The sequence below is a fragment of the Limulus polyphemus genome, unplaced genomic scaffold (assembly GCF_000517525.1).
Source record: "Limulus polyphemus unplaced genomic scaffold, Limulus_polyphemus-2.1.2 Scaffold225, whole genome shotgun sequence".
NCBI classification, from domain to species: domain Eukaryota; kingdom Metazoa; phylum Arthropoda; class Merostomata; order Xiphosura; family Limulidae; genus Limulus; species Limulus polyphemus.
This window is the reverse complement of record NW_013665835.1, coordinates 319,962-340,521: the sequence shown is the minus strand read 5'-3', so window position 1 is coordinate 340,521 and position 20,560 is coordinate 319,962. Positions and strand designations below refer to the sequence as shown.

The following is a 20,560-nucleotide window of genomic DNA, read 5'->3' as shown; positions in this document are numbered from 1 at the left end:
ATTATTGACCAAAAGGATTCAACCAGTCAGTAGCACCCGCCGCCGCAAAGAGCTTTATCTCGCTCCTGAAATCGAATAACGGGATTTACTGTAACTTTTATAATGTTTCCACAACCGAAAGTTTAGCAGCATTATGGTTCGAACCTTGGACCTTCGCTAACATATAGGCCTGACAGAGCAAAAAGTCATTCAGATCGAACGAAATACTGAAGAGAAAGACAGAAGATTTTGTAATAATAAAGAAGCAGGAATTTGAAAAACTTAGCTAAATATTAAAATTAACGACCTGAAACACTGAATAAAGATAAACACTTTCTACAGTGAGTTCTGAAAACTTATTTATTGTAATATTATAGTATAGTTGACTCATAACTGTTTTCACTTTTTTAACGCATTTTATGGCCTAGTGCCAAGAAGATTGCCATGACTGAGATAATTAACACAATAAATTACAAAACAAAAGAGACCGACCATTGGCCTCGGTAAAACTCACCATCTTCTATTTTTCAAAATAACGCTGAATAAAATATTGCTCATTTGGGGCATTATGGGAAATGTCTAAAGATGATCCCTTGCAGTGTTATGCGTTCCTTTAAGGTCACTGGTGACTACATAGTAAACTCAGATGTTGGAAAATGGGAAGAGAGAGCGTTGAAAACGTTCTTAAATTGATCCGTTGCTTCAACAGATTTGTGTCCATAACTGTCAAAACATATTTATAGATAAAACTGAAAGATGAATTTTTAAGTATTAATTTCTAACAACAAACCGACTATCACTACTGCCTAGACAATTTATTCCTAACACGGGCCACAACCAGTTTGTCTTTCACCGCCCAATATGGCCTTGATTATCATTCTAATGTTTGGAAACTTTTCACGTGTGGCCAACTGGGGATTGGGGGCTGAAAATAGCCATTTGGGGAAATGATTGTTTGTTCTATGACTTTGATCGAATTATTCATAACCTTTATACGTCAAAATACCATAAAAGTCATTAGATAATTCTGGTTGTTACAACAGAATATCAAATAGAGAGATCAATTTCATCATTATAAACTTCCGACAGGATTCCACTAAAAGCAAACATATAGATAATTTGGATTTGCATATATTCGGAAACAATGCTTTAAAAGAGTCAATATTGGAGCAGTATCATAATCATTTTGTTCAGTATGACTTTTTGAGCATTCATAACTGGTTAGTAAAATGTATATATTACACTATATGTATTTTAAAACTCCGAAGAGGCAAATTTAAACTACTAAAAGGAACCAATTAGTAGTTTTTGCACAGTTAACAAAACACAAAAAAAAAGATCCACCAGAACTTTATATGAATGGAGCACTTCTTCAGACTGAAACATCAACTAAATTCCAAGGTTTGACATATGAATCAAAATTAACATGGATTGAACACACAAACAATATAAAACCAAAGTCTGGCAGCGCACGAACTATGCTAGGAGCCTAACAGGTAAAAATAGCGGAGCAACGGCAGAAAACATTCATAAGTCCAGTAATAGAATATGCATCACCAGCTTGGATAAATGTAGCACAAAGGCAAATTAAAAACAAATTACAAACACTACATTCTGAACGCATTACTTACAACAGGATACAGAGTACCTAGATCAAAATATGCAAATATAGAAACACTAACTGATAGACTCCTACATATTTCACTAAATTATTTCGCGAAGAATTGGCAAAAGAATGATCTATTATGCGAACCTGATCGTTTCTGCGTACATGATGAAAATAGTCCTAAGTACCTCTCCCCCATTAACATTTATAAAAGAAATAAAATGAAATTAAAACCACCTAATACTAGACATAAATATATCATTTGCACTGACAGCATTAAAAAAAGTAATATATGTGAATGCTCTCGCTGTAATTTAGAATTTTTCCAAAATGTAGAAAAATACAACTGGAACTGTTCGTTTAGTGTGGACTTTAGCACAATCGGATAAAGCAAGAGTGAATTTTAACACATTAATATAAATATAGTTATATACATGAACATGGCCCTGAAAGGGGTCAGAGTGAAAGCGTGGACTAGTTAAATTCTGACCTTCTTGTAGTAATTAAATCAATATCAAAAATATATCAACTATCAAGTGCCGGAGGGAGGAAGAGGTCAAAACGACCCTGACCTTCCTATATCTAAAATATTTAAAACCGATGCCGACCTGACCTGACTTTGAGGAACAGAAATAAGGAACAAATGGAATTTACGTTACACCACAGCAACAGAAAATTACGCAAATAGTGTCGAACAGCATTTATATGTAAATAGGGTTGAGTACGTTATGTTAATACGATTTTAGAGCCTCATTACGTCGTTACGGTCTATGTCACCACGTCCAGTCATGCTCTACCTGTCGACCATGCATTTTAGCCATGGCCCTGCAGCGTTGTTTCCATTGCAAAAGGCTCCGTCGTAAGGCTGTTATGTCCAATGCATACTACTCCTCCATATTTGATTTACATAATCTAGTATACGAGGGCGATGGTTTCCCAGTGCTAGTTTCAAGAGTCCCACCATAAAGAAATCCATAGGCGCTGCATCTGGCAACTTGGCCAATATGTCTTTTTATGAAATAGTAAGAATACTCGTTCTATTTTCCAGCTGCTTGAGGTATGCAATGGTTGAAAGAATATGTCATCGAAGCAACTTATGTACACGTGACTTATGTTGCTTTTCTAGATCTAGATCTTTCTTTATTGTATTGTGCACAGGCACGTGGACGGTTGTTTTCGCTCACTTTTGTATTCGTGTATTTCCACCTGTTATAAGACTCCGCACTTTGATTACCACGGCTAAGATACGTCTTGTTGCAGGTCTATTTCTGAGTGGTCCTTAAATCCCCAAGTTGATCCGTATTTCTTTATTTCCCTAAATCGTTTATATAAGGAATATCATCGTCGTGGGAAATTCTAAATTTCCGATTTGAACACATCTTTATGGTTTGGATGTATGGATATTTTGTGTCGGGCCCCTCAGTCTGCCGACTTATAACGCTAGAAACCGGGTTTAGATACCCGTGATGGGCAGAGCACAGATAGCCCATTGTGTATCTTTGTGCTTAACTATAAACAAACAAACAATTTTGTGTCGGAAAAATATATTACATACACGTGACACTAACAAACTAACTTTATAAACCTTTACACTTTTCTATTGGTTTATTTTGATTTCTGAGTAGATAATTGTTCATTAATTTTAGGTTAGACATTTGCAAAGTAGGCGTTCTATATTTCCTTTAACTTTAATGATATCAAACGAAATCACAATCGTAAACGACTACTCTAAGAAGTTCTAGGTATTGAGTCAATTTCGTTACTGATACAGGAATTCAAGATACCTTTAGGTAAATTTTGACAAATGTTTTAAAGGGCAGACTTAGTTGTTTCTTAATTCAGCACACTGAATGCAAGACTTGATTGTAAACGTAACGTATTTTTGCTACTTTTTGTAAACGAAACAATAAACTGTTGTATCTCGCAGTGATTACGAAAGGCGTGAAATTGGGTTAACCTTTTCTTCTATAGTAGCCATGCAGGACGATTTTCTTCGTGCGAAATGAGCATGCTGTTCCCTACTGTTTTCTCTGACAGCCTAGTTGAATAACAACTTCATTCCAATCACTACACTAAGGGGCATTTCCTGCTTTACTTCTAAGTATTGTTGTAGTTTAGTTGACACATTTATTATAAGAAAAACTTCTCTTTAAAAAGCATAAAAACATTTGTTTTGTAAAGAAATTATTTTTCTATTAAACGTAGGGTGAAATACACACAAATGAACCGAGTATTGTATGGTTTTTGACCCGTTTTACACTGGCTTTTTGAGGTACATTTTTTGAAACCTTTTTATTGAACTATCTAGTATAGGTTGATTTACAAATAGAATACATGTTTTTAATAATACATAAATAAACTACTTTCCTCCTCTTTGTACCATTTTTATACGTTGCAGTATGGCCCACTAATATTTATCTACTTTAAAGCTTGCACAATAAACATTTTGTGAATTGAACTGTATTTCATGATATATTTGTTTGTTATGAAGGATAAAGCTTCACAATGGGCTAGCTGTGCTGTTCTAACCAAGGGTATCAAAACCAAGTTTTTAGCACTTTAAGCGTTTTGATTTACTTATGAGCAACTGAGGGGTTTCATGACATGAGGAAATACAATGAAAGAAGGCTATTAATGTGAGCACTGAGGTAATGTTGCTTAAACGTTACTCTATTTCTTTCACATTTGCTATTCGCTGTGGTGCTTCTACGTATTCCAATATTTGATTAAACAGATCCCAAAAAATGTTCTGGAAAGATATTAGAAATATTTTGTATATCAAGATAACATCGTTTATTTTTTCTTACGAATAAAAACGTTTACTACAACGTTATAAACTTTTCTTTAAAATAATTATTTTCGCTATTGAATATACACCAATTGTTTGTCTTGCTCATTCAAATACATTGAAAAGAAGATTGCATGGATCGCAAAAATTATGGAACAAACTATATTTAGAAAAGTAGACTGCATGGATCGCAAAAATTATGGAATAGAATATATTTAGGAAAGAAGACTGCATAGATCGTAAAAATTATGGAATAGAATATATTTAGGAAAGAAGACTGCATAGATCGCAAAAATTATGGAATAGGATATATTTAGGAAAGAAGACTGCATAGATCGCAAAAATTATGGAACAGAATATATTTATATTTCTGAGTTCCTCAAGTGACATTCTTTGCCTTGCTTTATTAAAACTTAAAGTGAACTTATCTAAATTCAGAATCTTAATATGGTTTTGACTGCTTTAAATGCTTCTAGATAACTTATTTGTTAGAGTTGTTTTAGAAAAGTGTATTTTATTTTGTAAGTCAACGATGGTAAATTTTAAATTGGAATTGCACATGGATTACATAATTTGTTTTCATGTTCATTTGGCTATTCAGGCACTAAAGTACCAACTTCTATGCAATATTTTGTAAGTTATTCAATAACAATTTAATTTAGATTCATCCTATCATATATGAAAAAAAAGATGAAGGAATAAGTTTAAAAAAGGAATAAATATTGTGTTATCAATGTGTTAGTATAAATGTTTCATCTTATAGTGCACTGTAACAACACTGATTGCCAGGTCTTATAATGGTGCTGCTCATGTATGTATGTTGGTGGGCAGTTATTAATATAAGATAACTTATTGTTGAAGTTGACGGTATTTAAACACCTGGCCTTATTCTAATTGCATAAGACGAAAGTTAACTGTACCACACACACAGGTATTTTGTCCTATATGTGGGCATGCTCTGAATTATTTCTTATTATAAATTCTTATATATTAAACACCTGCGCGCGCATTCCTTAGGAAAAAGAGATTAGGTTATAGTTTACGACGTTAGAGGTCGCAGGAGTTTTTGTGTAACACAGGTCGGCAGTGTGGTTGTTGATGCTGGAGGTTATTAAATAGAACAGCGCCAAGCGTGATTTCACTTCATGTATTCCTTACTGTATAGATTATCCAGTGCAAAACTATATGTGTGTGTATGTGTGTGCCGATTTTCTTTAGTTTTCTCGTCAGTAAACTAGGTAGAAAAAGTACTTATCGTAGTTTAAAAAGTGTTGCGAATTATATCGAAAACATTAGTATTGTATATCTATATTAATTCGATTTTCCTAATTCGCTAGTTGCTATTCGTTGATATATTCAGCACGTGTCTTGAATTGAAGTTTTTCAGTCTGAGTTTCGCTTTACGATTTTTACTGGTTGGAATTGCACACACTTCAATACTTCTTTACATAATTAATCAAAATTATTTCAAGCTGCATTTTACTATTGGCTTGAAGTACCTTAAAGGTATATTGTGATTTTTTAAATAATTATTTTCAACATGTTAACATTGTCAGTTTTTGTGTTTTTTGTTAACTATTTGTGATCTGCCCCGGTACGATGTGACTGGTCGTTCAGGTAACATCTAATGTAACATAGAATATATTATGCCCAGGTTAGTTTAGTTTGTTATGCAACGCTAGACTTGCCATCGGCAATTACTCCTAAATCTTGCACTTATTTACCGTTTTGAAATAACTGCTTCTATTAAATTGTCAAGACACTGCAACTTCTGTAATGATGTTGATTGGTGACCGCGAAAAGAAGCTTTTGGAATCTCAAAAAGATCTTTTAGCTGACTGGATTAACCGAACGTTGGGTAAGTACTGTTCTATAAGTGTTTGTAGGTTCACATCTACTAAGTAAATATTCTTAATCTATAAAAATTCAAAATAATTAGTGTATATGAGTAAAAAACGGAATATTATATCTTTTGTCCAATTCTTTCTCAGTTTACTCGAAATTACAATAACATCTTGAAAGTTCTAAGAAGTAAATAAATAAATAATTATTAGCAACGTCTGATAAAAAGTAAACTAACTTTATAGATCAAATATAAAATAGTAATTAAGTAATGAATGAAGCTAATTCTATATAACAAACTGACTAGAAGTGTAAATTCTCATAAATCATTATAGAAATAAATTAAAACCTTTAATGACTAAAAGTATTGATTTATCAGTTGTATGTATTCACGTTTAACAAATTGTTCTGCCTGTAAACCCAATAATATCTCCTTAAGTCCAGCCAGCTTAGGATAATGGGGTTAATCCTAAATCCATATACTAACCTAATAACGCAAACATCTTTACAACTTGTTTGTTTGAAGTTAAGCACAAAGCAACACAATGAATGGGCTAGCTGTGCTCTGCCCACCACGGGTATCGAAACCCGGATTCTAGCGTTATAAGTCCGCAGAAATACCGCTGTGCCACTATTGCGCTCTTTACAACTGTAAAATTTAATGATATTTATAACATTCAAAATTATCTTAAACATTATAACCAATGATATCAATAAAACTAACTTTAAAGAAAAATGAAACGTGCTATTGCTTACAAAACATAAAAAATAGTTGTTTGCTCCGCGTAGGTGGTTGAAATTATTATACACCCTTCCTCACTTTCACTCAAACGTTATTATTCATAATTGATTACACAGAGAATTGCAACGCTTTAATTTATTTGTTTCATGCCTCGAATTTGTGAACAATAAAGTGAAGTAGAGTGAAATATTTTCGCTAAATATTTCTATGAAAAACTGTTCAGTATTTAGTAGCGCTGGAGTGAATGGAGAAAATCTAAACAGTGTGAAGGAAAGGAAGTGTGGTTAAGGTTTTGACCAAATGACCTACAAAAATTTAATGGATATATATTGAATGTTTATACATAAACTTGTGCCATTTTTTCATATTATGTTTGATCTCATTTTTCGTATTTAAATTTTCATCGTTTCCAACATTTAAACGCTATCACGAAAATGCAGTGTAACTTCAGGAAAATATAATTGTATTTTATCAAGAGAATATGTGAAAATGTGTAATCTTAACATGGTCGAATTTGTGGTCTATGAGGATAGCTGGATGTTTTGTTTGTTGTTAAGCGCAGTACTGTACAATGAGTTATCTATGGTATACCGACCATGGTATTGAAATTAGATTTTTAGCTTATCCACCAAAGAGTATAGTTTGATGTAACTTGTATCTTCCAAAAGAGTATAAGATAATCTTTAGTACTTTAGGGACGTAAGATGTGATTTGTATTGTGATAAGCTAGTGACTGGATGTTACTGCATTTTGTTTCCATTAGATATTGACATTATCACTGTAGAAAATTTCATGAATGCCCTTGACAATGGTGTGATCATCTGCAAACTTTCAAAGTTAATTCAGAAGAAAGCAGAAAACTATCGTCAAGAAGGTTTAACCTCAGAGGTTAGTTTCAAGTCTTGTTGCTGTTTTTATATACACCATTATTGTGATAGAGCTATGATGGTGTTATGTATAGTGCGTCAAAGATGCATTACTAAATCGGTAGTATGATGTAAGCCGAAGTGTATGACGGAATTTGAGGTATATCAAACTTTAGCTTTCTAAAAGAGTAGACTCAATATATGGTGTGATAGGCATGTATGGTGTGAATTTTAGTATGAAGAAAGGCTTGGTGTATCAAAATGTAATACATGATGTCTAATATACAAAGGAGCTTCGATACAATCAGTAAGTAGCGTATTAATGAAGAGTGAAGTAATCTCTATGTTAAAGAGAGCGAATATTGTAGAACAAGAATCCTTGTGATTTCTATATATTCAACAAAGTGAACATTAAAACGAAAATTAATCAAGTTTACCACAGTAATGTAATATAACAAACTTTTTTTAAATGTTCATCAAAGTATCATAAAACATGTACCTAATTGCGTGGTATGCATTTGTAGTAAAGTAGGAAAATATGATGTATAGCTTATCATGTAAATGTAATATAACCAGAAGACTGAATTGTATAAATGAACTGGTTGTAAGGACATAATACATATTCATGTGTTATATCAAGAGATCTTGTATTAGGGTATTACTCAGTGGAGTACTGCAAGAGTAAGGCGCAGTCACATGTAGGGTATCAGAAGAGTGAATTATTTGTATTTGTAAAGCAGTAAGGAAATTCTAATGAATTCATTTACAGAAAATTGCGATGCATAAAAATTCAGAGTAGCAAGAGGTGGATGTGATGTATTATTATTATATAGAGACAGAGATTTAGAAAATGAAGATATCGAATAACTATGTTTTGTGTAGCAAAATACTAAGACACCTACAGGTGATATAAACGCATTTATTGGGCCAGAGGATATGATATATTTATGTACATTTAAAGTGTACCGTGAGATCTTTTTGATATTTATAACAGGAATTTGTGCACATGTTCGGAATATCAGAATATTATAATTTTCATTGATCGATGTACCAAGGAATTATAACATAAACATTTGTACGGTATTTGATTAATGAATAGTATGATATAAGTAATATTCAAAGAGTTGAGTACGTTATTTTAAAGCGAGTTTGGAAATGCAAATAAGAAAGTCAAATTACAACCACAGCCGGTATAAAGAAGTCGCTGTAAAACCAAATGTTTCAGATCTACATTTTAACACATTTTTTTAAATTTATTGCTTTTTGGAAGGGTATGTAACACCCTTCAGATCGCAAAAATGTGTGTAGATCGGGGATTTATAATTTTCAAGCAGGGGATGTCCCTTGTATTTAATAGCATTGAAACAATGGACCAAACTGGGAAACCAGGACCACCCAGAAAGAGACTTATAACAAGTCGTATCCTGCCATGGTAAGCAAAGTGCGTCGTCATGCAACAGGTGAGAATCCAAGAATACAAAGACCGATGGCAAAAACTATCTATGTGCTCCAGGCAACTGTACACAACATAATCAAGAGATCTAGAAGAGTGACACATGTCACGTGTACTCATGCTGCTCCCACGATGTATCCGCTCAACCGTCTCATACAATTAAGCAGTTGAAGAGTGAAATGAGTATTCATGTTATTACACACGAAAACATAGTGCCGGAAGCAATGCTTATGGAATTTTATGAGACCAAACTGTTAACATGGGCGCTTTGAAATAGGGAGGAGTTGTGTGCTTCGATCATGCCTTTTGCAATGGGAACTCTGCTTTAGGGTCTGTTGTCAAGGTGCACGGTCGTCAGACAGAGCACGACCGGACGTAGCGACATTGGACTGTAACGACATGTCGAGGCTCCAAAATCGTTTTAATATAACGTACTCAATACTTGTATAATTTGTAAGAATGTAAATATTTCGCTTTACATATTTATTTGTTCCATTTACCTCTGCTATGAGTTACCTTTTAAATTAGGCTATATCAAAGTATTAACATGAACTGCTCTTGAAACTGAAAAGGTAAAATTAATGATATGACAGTGTACTGAAAGTGAAGTTAAATTAACTGACGCTACTGTTTATATAACTTGGAAGTATGATGAAATGAGTATTTATAAAACATCTAATGTCACACGCGCACAAGTATGCATACTCCCACAAAATGTATAGATATTAGTTATAAAATTTTGCTATTTTATAGGTTTGCATTGAGCGTTAGTTTACTGTTTTGGTATTGAATGTAATGTAGTTTTAAAGGTAATATAACTCTAGACTGAATTTTTTCAGGTTGTCCCTACAGTGTCGTTTAAGTGTTGGGAAAACGCACGGTCTGCGTCTTTTTTTGCACGAGAAAATGCTGAAAACTTCCTCAATTGGTGTCGTAGGTTTGGTGTACATGAAGCAGTCTTGTTTGAATCAGAGGGACTAGGTAACTTGAAACTTCGTTCGTGTAATATTTTATGATTATTCAAGTTATTTTTGATATTTTTAACATGTTTATTTTCTAATTCTTAAGGTTTGTGAATTTTTTGTTATTCAAGTCATTTCTGAGATTATTAATGGTGTTATATATTTAATTATTAAGGTTCGAAAAATGTTAAATAACATTGGTTATTTCGTTCTAGTACTACACACTCAACCTCGTACAGTGGTACTATGTCTTCTGGAGTTAGGAAGAATAGCTGCAAAGTTTGGTATTGAACCACCAGGCCTTGTGAAGCTGGAAAAGGAAATAGACGAACGAGAGTCCTCTGGATCAACATTAGCTTCAGACTCGGGATCCATTTCCCCATCTTACTCTCCAGTTCCGATGTCTACAACGGAAGAATTTTCCCCGTCTTTACCTCAAACTCCCGTGTGTACACGAGCAGATTCCCCAATATCTGTGGCGAGTGTTGCCAGCCAAGATTCGACTACAGCGCCCTCACCACCAAGTACACTCCAATTCAACGGAACACCCACAAAACCTAGAACAAAATCTTCAGATTTAGATAAGAAGGTAAAATATGACAAACATTAAATTGTTGTCACAGACCTTAGACAATCAGAAATAACATATACATGTTTATAGTACAATAGAATATCATACCATCACGTATGTTATATATTTTAATGTTAATAACAAAAGTTCAACATTTGTTTTTAACACTTGTTCATGATTTTCAAATAATACAAAGCTGAGATTTGTTGGAAAAAATCTAATATAACAATCATTCAAACAAAGAATATAATAAAATTATCAAAGAATGCATCAAACAAAGAAAATACGCAATGATTTGTTTTATAGTGAAATAATATAAGTATGAAATAGAATAAACAATTTGAATTATTATCCCTTAGTTGCTATGTTATCGATTTTAAAAGTAAATTTGTAGCAGTATGTATTCTAACCGATGATAATTTTATCACCTCACAGGTAATGCAGATTGCTGATGATGTGTTAGAGGACAAAACCCAGATCAAGAGAATTTCTGAAGGTCGCTATAGCATTGCTGGGAAAAATGTTTTCGTCAGAGTAAGTTTAGTAGATTTCAGTAAATTATTTAACTTTCTACGTCATTAGATATTTGGTATAGTTTCTATAAAGTAACACGTGAATATAAATATAAGTAATGATGTGACATACTTTAAATTATAACATTTTTATGTTATAGTTCTGGGTTGCTTGTCTTTATTTTTTTGTCCGGTAGATGGAAGCACGAACAAATAACGATATGTAAAAGAAGTTAAAATGTACTTTTTTATTTTGAGAAGCTGATTAAATAATTTTATTGAACGAGATAAAAATAAGTGTAATAATAAGTAATATTTAAATTAGTTAGTACGTATAAATTATAGGCCAATCTTTAATGCATTTCTCTACTATTGATATATTAGATGAGCAATCGATGTTTACAAGGTCTAATATTCTCAAACTATGGCTGCAAATTTTCAAATAGTCCTTATTTTTCTCAACCGATTACACGCCGGCCATGTAGTCATGGGCGAAAAAAGAAAACAGACCGAGCTAAAGCACAGGAAACTTTACTACGAGACGTCCTAGAACTTTATCATATTAAAAGTCTCAAACATTTGTACGTTACCTTGTGAGGGCTATTAGTTATTTGTCTGTCTGTTATTAAGCACAAAGCCATACAGTGGTCTATTTGTGATGTGCCAACCACGGGTATTACAAGATTTCTTGGACAGAGCTCGTAAACACGCATCTTTCACAAACGAGTCTTCTCCTATCGCAATTTGAACACCAAATTTATTCAAGTTTGAGAGAAATCCAACAATATTCTTGCTACAGGTTATAAGTTTAAAACTTTTACAGAAGACAGGCTATAAGTTTAAAAGTTTTACAGAAAATTACTACCTTTTCAAATATTTCACTTCTATACTTTAATTTCTTAGAATTTGTTTAGTTTAATATTAGACCGCTTTGCTGTATTGGCCATCGTTATTTTTATTTCCCGTTATATTGAGCGCTTGGTATATATAGTAAATATTAGATATATAGCAGTTCCGTATGTGCTATAACATTACGTCAATAGATAAGTTACATAAGGTGTACAGTCAAGAAGTAGGACAGTACCAATGCTGCAGTGCCCGGCATGGCCAGGTGGATAAGGCGCTCGACTCAAAATCTGAGGGTCTCGGGTTCGAATCCGCATCCCACCAAACATGCTCGCCCTTTCAGCCGTGGGGGCGTTATAATGTGACGGTCAATCCCACTATTCGTTGGTAAAAGAGTAGCCTAAGAGTTGGCGGTGGGTGGTGATGACTAGCTGCCTTCCCTCTAGTCTTACCCTGCTAAATTAGGGACGGCTAGCGCAGATAGCCCTCGTGTAGCTTTGCGCGAAATTCCAAAACAAACAAACAAACAAACCAATGCTGCAACTAAAAACCAATGTTTATAAAGATGCAAAATAATAACTAATAAATGAATACCCGAATCTATATTATAAATATAATAGTATTGTATGTCCATGTAACTACTTCGCAGGATGTAGATGGATCTTCACCAAAATTGGTAAAGATGTTCATTAGGTCCATGGGGAGAAACATACAAATTTCAGTTTTGCATTTTGCGGTTTTTATGGGCGTCTTTGCGTTTTTACGGTTTTACCACTACCTCACTTCCAGTAGATGGACCCTCATTAAATTTGATATGGAGGTTCATTCGGTCCATGGAGAGATACATACAAATTTTCAGTTTTGCATTTTGCGTTTTGCGGTTTGGGGCGTTTTTACCACTACTTCGTCCCCTCTTGATGAATCTGCACCAAAGTTGGTATGAAGGTTTGTTAGGTCCATGCGTAGATACATGCAAATTTGCGGTTTCCCATTTTGTGTTTTGTAGTTTTTATAGGCGATTTTGAGTTTTTTACAATCGCACATAAGGGAAGCAACTTTCATTAATCATGATTTGACATAAGTGGACGAGTACTCCAGCTAGTTGTACAATAAATAGCTAGAATATTGTTACTGTAATTAAAATATAACGATGTTAAATATAATATTCATATATAAAGAGATGTGTCTACATAATTACTCTCAATATTAACTATATGGAGCAGGCAATAGGAAGTAATAAATATAGTTAAATCTTCAGTAAATAATAACAATAATAATGTTTAAAAAGGAAATTAAAACAATGCTATATATGAAGAGATGATCAGCAAAAACAAACTTAACATAACTAATGACGTAATGTTATATCATATATATGGGATATTAACTAAATATAATAAGACCTTAAACTAGCGGGAGGTAAAACTAATGGTGTTCAATACACTAAAACGGTTCAATATTAATTATCTAGACCCGACATGGCCAGGTGGTTAGGGTGCTCGACTCGCAATTTGCGGGTCGCGGGTTCGAATCCCCGTCACACCAAACATGCTCGTCATTTCAGCCGTGGGGGCGTTATAATGACTCTCTTAAGGTAGCCAAATGCCTCGTCTTCTAATTAGTGAACTTTGTATATTCAACGCATTGTTTGTTGTGTAAGCATTAACTCTTAATGTTTCTGTTTCTTCTCCAACAGTTTATATATTCTTGCTTAATTCATTATTGTATTTTTCCTCGATGTTTTTCACTGTATGTTGTAAAACAAATTGGCAAAATTCTTGATTTTCTATTCATATTCTCTAAATTACCAGTTTTCACATTGGTTATACTAATCTCAGCCCCTGCAATGGTTTACTCATTCAAGGTTTTTACAGTGACGAATATGATTCTATAATTTTTGCAATACAAGTCATTTATAAATATAAAACTCCGTTATTTAATTGTCTCTCCTGTTTTATAAAACTTACTTAATTGAATAGTTGTTATTTACATACTAAATTGTTACTAGTGATTAAATATATTTAGAAACTGAATTTTAATTGTTTTAGAAGTTCACAGCTTGAAAGGATTATGTTAATTTTTTTTTAGAAATTACAACATCGTAGAATAATATTAGTTCACAAACTTGAAAGAATGATTTTTGTTTTTGAGAATTAAATGGCTTGAGAGACTGATAACATCTGTGCTAGCCTCACTATACAAATTATGATCTCTAATCAAATATGATAAATATGTAAAGTGTAATTTTTAGATTCTCGTTTAATTGGCGTAAATTTATTTTAACAATCACAAAAAAGTAATATGAAGTATATGTGACCGTTAAAATATCTATAATTGTAACGATCCCTCCCCCCAGTGAGTCAGCGGCAAGTTTACAGACTTACAACCTGAAAATCCGAGGTTCGATTCCTCGTGGTAGGCTGAGCACAGCTAGCCTATAATGTATGTTTGAGCTAAAACAAAGATAACTGTATCTTTTCCTTAGGGAAAGGTTATGAGGGAGGCACTCTTAACGAGGATTTTTATCGCTTCCAAGTTTAACGCACACATATCTTCAACGACAAAAACAAACTGAAATTGTTTTTCCGTCTTCAACAGACAATAACATTTTTCAATAAAACTATTCATATCTATAATTGTTACTTTGATTACTGAAATTTCACTTCCTATCTTCAACCTAGTTACTGATAATTCTTACCAAATGTTTAATCATATTCCTCTTGTTTAACAAATAGTAGGTTTTATAGCAAGAAATGAAGCATCTATCTGTTATAATTCGATACATTTTGAGACTAAAAGTTAATTCATGCCTTCTAGCTATTAAAAGGTCGTCATGTGATGGTCCGGGTAGGAGGAGGCTGGGACACCTTGGAGCATTTTTTGTCTCGTCATCACGTGAGTGACCCTTGTCAGGTGAAGATCATTGACAGAAAACCTTCGTGGTCAGACTTTCATTCAAGCCCATCAACGCCATTATCCAACAGTAGTGACTCCGAGAGCTTTCTTCACATCAGAGCCAAGTACAGGAATTCTCTTTCAAACATTTCTGCATCTTCAAAATATAAACAGAAATCACTGGACAGTTAATTACCATTGTCATCAACAGAACAAAGTATTTAGAACACAGAAACTTTCGTACCAAAGTGGTAATTTGATGGTAATTGATACGTTTTAAACACCAACTGATTTGTTTGGTGTCATTTAAAGTCCCAGAAAGAACAAACCTGAATATGTTTAAAAACATATTTGTGAAGGTCCATTTCTGTTTATAGATATATTTAAATAAGATGGTGTGATTGAAAAATATTTCAGTTAAATCTTTTTAATTATGTGAATGGAACGTAGACACTCCAGAAAATAATTTTGCATTTAAAAGTTTTATTTATTTTACGTTGAAATTTAAAGTTATGAATAGGTCATCAAATAAGGTAAGATTTTTAGTGAATGGAAAAGGGTCCAATTTTCTTTCAATTTTAAAAAGTGTGAAGCCTTGATTATTCCAAACATGCTCAACGTGAACGGTGTGAAACTAAGTGAGTTAATTAAGATATAAGGCATTGTTATCAATTAAACAATACCATTGTAGTAGAAGTGAAGTTAACTCTTTAATGTTGGGAAGAGAAGACAAAATATCTTTTGTTTTATGATTCGTAATTTTATGATAGTCCTAAAAATTAACATGTTTCCCATAAATAATAAGAAACTCTAGTCAATATAACTGAGTGCTGGGAACAAAAATTAACTACATAACGTTTGATAGGTTAGATTTATTAATTTTCTTCTTTTCACAGACAGTCGATCTAAGATGTTATCTAGCGTTAAATAATGTCAAGCCATTAATTAATTTTGGTTTTAACTTGTGACGTTAAGACGTAAATGAGGTTTCTATTCTAGTAACTTAGTTTTTATAACAATCATTAATAGCTAAATCTGTATTTTTGATGCTTGGTGTGTGTGTGTGTGTATGTGTTTGATTAGAAGTTTGTTTGCAATATTCAACATTATACCCTAACTCATCCAGAGAAATTGTTTATGGTGGTTGTTTTCATTTAGGAAGAAATACCTTTGATTTCTGTGATTATGTGTATAACATGTGAAAGCGCTAAAGCCTAACTTGCTTCGTATTTTTAGGCTTTCGGTTTATGTAAAGCATTATAGTACAAATTATGAAAAAAGTTTGTTCAGCGTATACTTACACGTATCATAACGAGTCCAATGACTTTTTTTTAAAGACTTTTACTTTTAAAAGGACAAATAATTTATTTCCCCTGATGGTTACATTTAGGTAGTAAAATATGGATATTTAGTTAAATGAATGGAACTTATTTATAAGTATTTGACTATAGGTTCAGCCAGTTATTTTTAAAAAGTTATTTTCAATAGAAAAGAAAAATTACTAAATGTTATCAATTTTTTAAAACAATTAACTACTCAAAGTCTTCCTGTTTTAAATTGTATACCCAAACTCACCATAAAATCTTGATTGTTTTGAAGACGTCTCTAAATTAACCACTTTATTATTATATTGAATTATTTGCTCAATATTTCAACTGGAAAACTTTTTAGAGCTGAAAAAAAAAAGTTTTTTTAATCTCTTTTTTTTTATCTTTAATCACAATACATACATTTTATCTTTGATCTCCTTTCCTTGGGTTTACTTACACGTTAATCTAAAACGTACTTTCCATTTGGTTTATCAAGAAACAGTAATTACAAAATAGAAATGATGAAACATTACCACGAATGGGGAACTTGACGTTTTAATGACGGTATTGTATCTCACCCTGTATATGTAGTTACAATAGCCATAAAAATGCTAAGAACAACTTAGTTGCAACGTGCATTAGTTGGTTAAATATTATATGAGTTCTAAAAGTTTAAAGAAAGGCTTAGACATTTGTTTTTATGAAGGTTTTTCTGAGGACATCTCGTTTGGTCTGAAAGCTGACTGTGGATATTTCTGATGGTCAGACACTTTATTAACCATTTTCAATAAATGATACGTGTAAGAGCCTACCATTTAACAACATAGTGGTCATTGTAACTTTCTTGCAAACGAAAGTAACATTGATATTTGTATCAATAATTACAATGTCAAAAAAATGAAACAATCACCTCGTTTCGACTTTAAACTAAAGAGCAATATACGACGTATTAAATCATACTGAATTATAATGTTCATACCTTGATCAAGTGACAGATGCAGTTAATAGTTGGTAAATAGTGAATTTATTGCATGAGTTAGTTTCATTAGTTTTCTCAAACTCAACTTTTGTTGCAAACCACTGTGACTAGTAACTAATTCAAAAGATTACTGGTGCTCTAAGTTCAAGTCTTTCTCCTTCTCTAAATATGTCAGTTAATAAACCAATAGATCAGAAGTTTGTCTCTCATCAACTGCCAAAAAAAATATATACTAAGTTGGTATAATTATTTATTATATTTAGGAATGTCTTGAAAATTGGGTTTCCCTCTTTCTCCTCAATCAATAAAACAAAAATATCGATATATATATATAATTGTAAAATCCCGGAATCCACTTTTCAAATTAGTGGTGGAAAAACGAAAGGATATCATCAGCATTTTCGAATGTTCACAAAAATGACCAATTGTCATCAAGTTTGACATGGATCGTTTTAAACATAAACACGTAAGACAGCATAACAATTTTATATTTAATACAATTTGGAAAACTACCATGATTTAATTTACATCCTGTATTTTAACATGTACGTACTTTCTATTCGAATGTAGTAATTACACAAGTTTCCTCTGTTTGATGATTAACACATAGATAAATTGAGCTATTACTTAATTTCAATCTTTAAAGTAAACATTTCAGTATTTATCAATATTATTCACGCCTACGTCAATGATTTCATTTCTTGTTTATCCAAGAGATATGACATCATTTTACTTTTGTTATTTACATTTATTTATTTGTACAACATTCAAGAACAGCTTGATGATGTATATATATATATATATGTACATTCTTTTAATCTTTAATTGAGAAATTCACAATGCATACAATAATTACAAGCCACGGCCATTATTCAGTTTTAGTTACTTGTATTTTGCGTTATTTAGTGAGATTAGATCAACGCAGAATTTGTCTATTAACTTTTGAACTATGGAAAAAATAAATTATCACTGTATATCACTAATTTCTACCGGAAACTTAAGAATGTTTTGAATTTAAAACGGAGGTAAAAACTATTTTAAGTAGCTTATCAAAACATAAAAAATCCAGTGTCTTACCATGCTTTTTAATGTTCCAGAAAACATTGAGATTTCAAAAATTCCAGAAATGTCTTAATTATTTCTTCTACGAAAAATATTTCTAGAAATTTTCTGATGAAATGTTTGACAACTGTAACACATTAATAAAATTTTTAAAAACAAACAAGCACAATTTACAAATTAACGGGAGATTTTGACCATAGCCACTAGGTTAAAACTGATGATTTAAGGGCTTAAGGACAGGTGAGAACTTAAACTGATTTGTATTTATTTGCCTGAGAGGTGATGAGGTGGTTATCTGTTCTTCCATTATATATCATGCTGATGTGAAAACAATAACATAAAGCTTATTCTGTGTTGATAGTGATCCTGTAAACGTGTTTTGTTGTGTTAATAAGTTGCTTAAGTGAATAATAAATGTTAGTATTTGTTTTTAACGCAAAGATACACAATGAGCTATCTATGCTTTATCCTTCTCGGAGATTCGATTCCTGGACTTTAAAACTTGACGTTACTGTCTTACTACTTCACACGTGATTGTAACAATTTCATCTCATCACAGATTGATTTTTGTATTTCATTTGTGTATGTTTTATGATATGTGAAAATTTGGAAAGGTCATTTGAAAATAAAATTTTAAATACACCTCTCACTACTCTCTATATTTCAGCCGTACTTTTAGTTATATCATAAATAAGTATAAACAATTTTGATGCTGAACAATTGTAATAAAACAATTATTACTAAGTACAATCTATACAATGATAACACCGTTTAAATTCAGAAACTAATGTCTGGCCATGAAAAGTTTGTTTGTTTTGAATTTCGCTCAAAGCTATACGAGGGCTATCTGCGCTAGTCGTCCCTAATTTAGCAGTGTAAGACTAGAGGGAAGGCAGCTAGTCATCACCACCCACCGCCAACTCTTGGGCTACTCTTTTACCAACGAATAGTGGGATTGACCGCCACATTATAACGCCCCCACGGCTGAAAGGGCGAGCATGTTTGGTGGGACGGGGATTCGAACCCGCGACCCACAGATTGCAAGTCGAGCTCCATAACCACCTGACCATTCCGGGCCGCCATGATAAGTTTCAGCTAGTTCGCTGTACGTAGAAAACTGAAGTAGGTAAACATAGAAGGCATCCTTATTTCCCAAATACAAGCTGGAGGGCGAAAACAGAAACAAATATTTAGTTATACGGTTCCTTTGAATCCTAGATAAACTTTTGTACGCTATCAGACACCACGAAATGTCATTTTTTTTCATGTTTCATTTAATTATAACCTTTAAGTTTCCAATTTAATGGAATGGAGCTTAAACTAAATTCTGATATGTCACTGCAAGTAAACCACAGAACCAGTCTATAGAGATACACAGTAGACGTTTTAGCCATCAACTTCCTCACCAGGGTACTGAAGTGTATAAATTTTTGTCTGACAATTACCATTACTAGTAAAAAAAATCATATATCTTTCGCGATCTTAAATATTTTTATTTCGTTAAGAAAACTACCAGTGATCAGAATAATTTATCTTAATCCGTATGTTAAAATAATTGTTAGCAAATAGTGATTTTTTTCGTGAAACAAGTCTTTTTTTTCACTGTAAACACTATATTCACATGTCTGAGCAATAAACGGCATATCCTAATGGTCTTTGTGTCGTTTGTATCTCGTAGTTTAAGTACTTAATCTTCCTGATGATTGGTTTCTTTATAAAGACTTAAAGAGTCAGCTTTTTATAGTTGTAAATATTATTTAATAAAGAGATAAATTTGCGAAGTTTAACCCACTAAAATGTATAGGAAATAGAAATGAGATCTCGAGACCAAGTCTCGGTCTGGAGAACAAATTATGAGGTCTTGGTCTTGATCTCGACTGCTCGAGTCTCAATCTTGAGATGTCAGGACTCAGTCTTGGTCTCGACACCATCCATGTAAGGTTACAAGTAGCTTCACACACTGATTTGATTTGTTAAACTGTCAGCCTTATGGAAACATGACTAGAGTTCTGAATCCGAATTATGGTTTTGTTTGGTTGGAAGATAATTATCCAGGATTGAAGAATTGAAATCTGCCTTAAGTTATAGTATCATCGATACTATTTTGAAAGAAGCAAATAGTCTTCCTGACGAAGAACTAATTGAAAGGG

The 20,560-nt window shown here is 32.7% G+C and overlaps 1 protein-coding gene across 1 annotated transcript in view; it reads left to right on the top strand.

Moving 5' to 3' along the window:
- LOC106478564 (growth arrest-specific protein 2-like) overlaps positions 1-18,020 on the top strand; it is a 33,419-nt gene extending 15,399 nt beyond the window's left edge. Inside the window, exons 3-7 of the mRNA XM_022382183.1 lie at positions 7,721-7,845; positions 10,116-10,257; positions 10,454-10,827; positions 11,245-11,343; positions 14,982-18,020. Of these exons, the coding sequence (XP_022237891.1) occupies positions 7,721-7,845; positions 10,116-10,257; positions 10,454-10,827; positions 11,245-11,343; positions 14,982-15,251 (1,010 nt within the window). The 3' untranslated portion in view covers positions 15,252-18,020. The remainder of the gene's footprint in view (positions 1-7,720; positions 7,846-10,115; positions 10,258-10,453; positions 10,828-11,244; positions 11,344-14,981) is intronic.
- Positions 18,021-20,560: the final 2,540 nt, after the last annotated feature.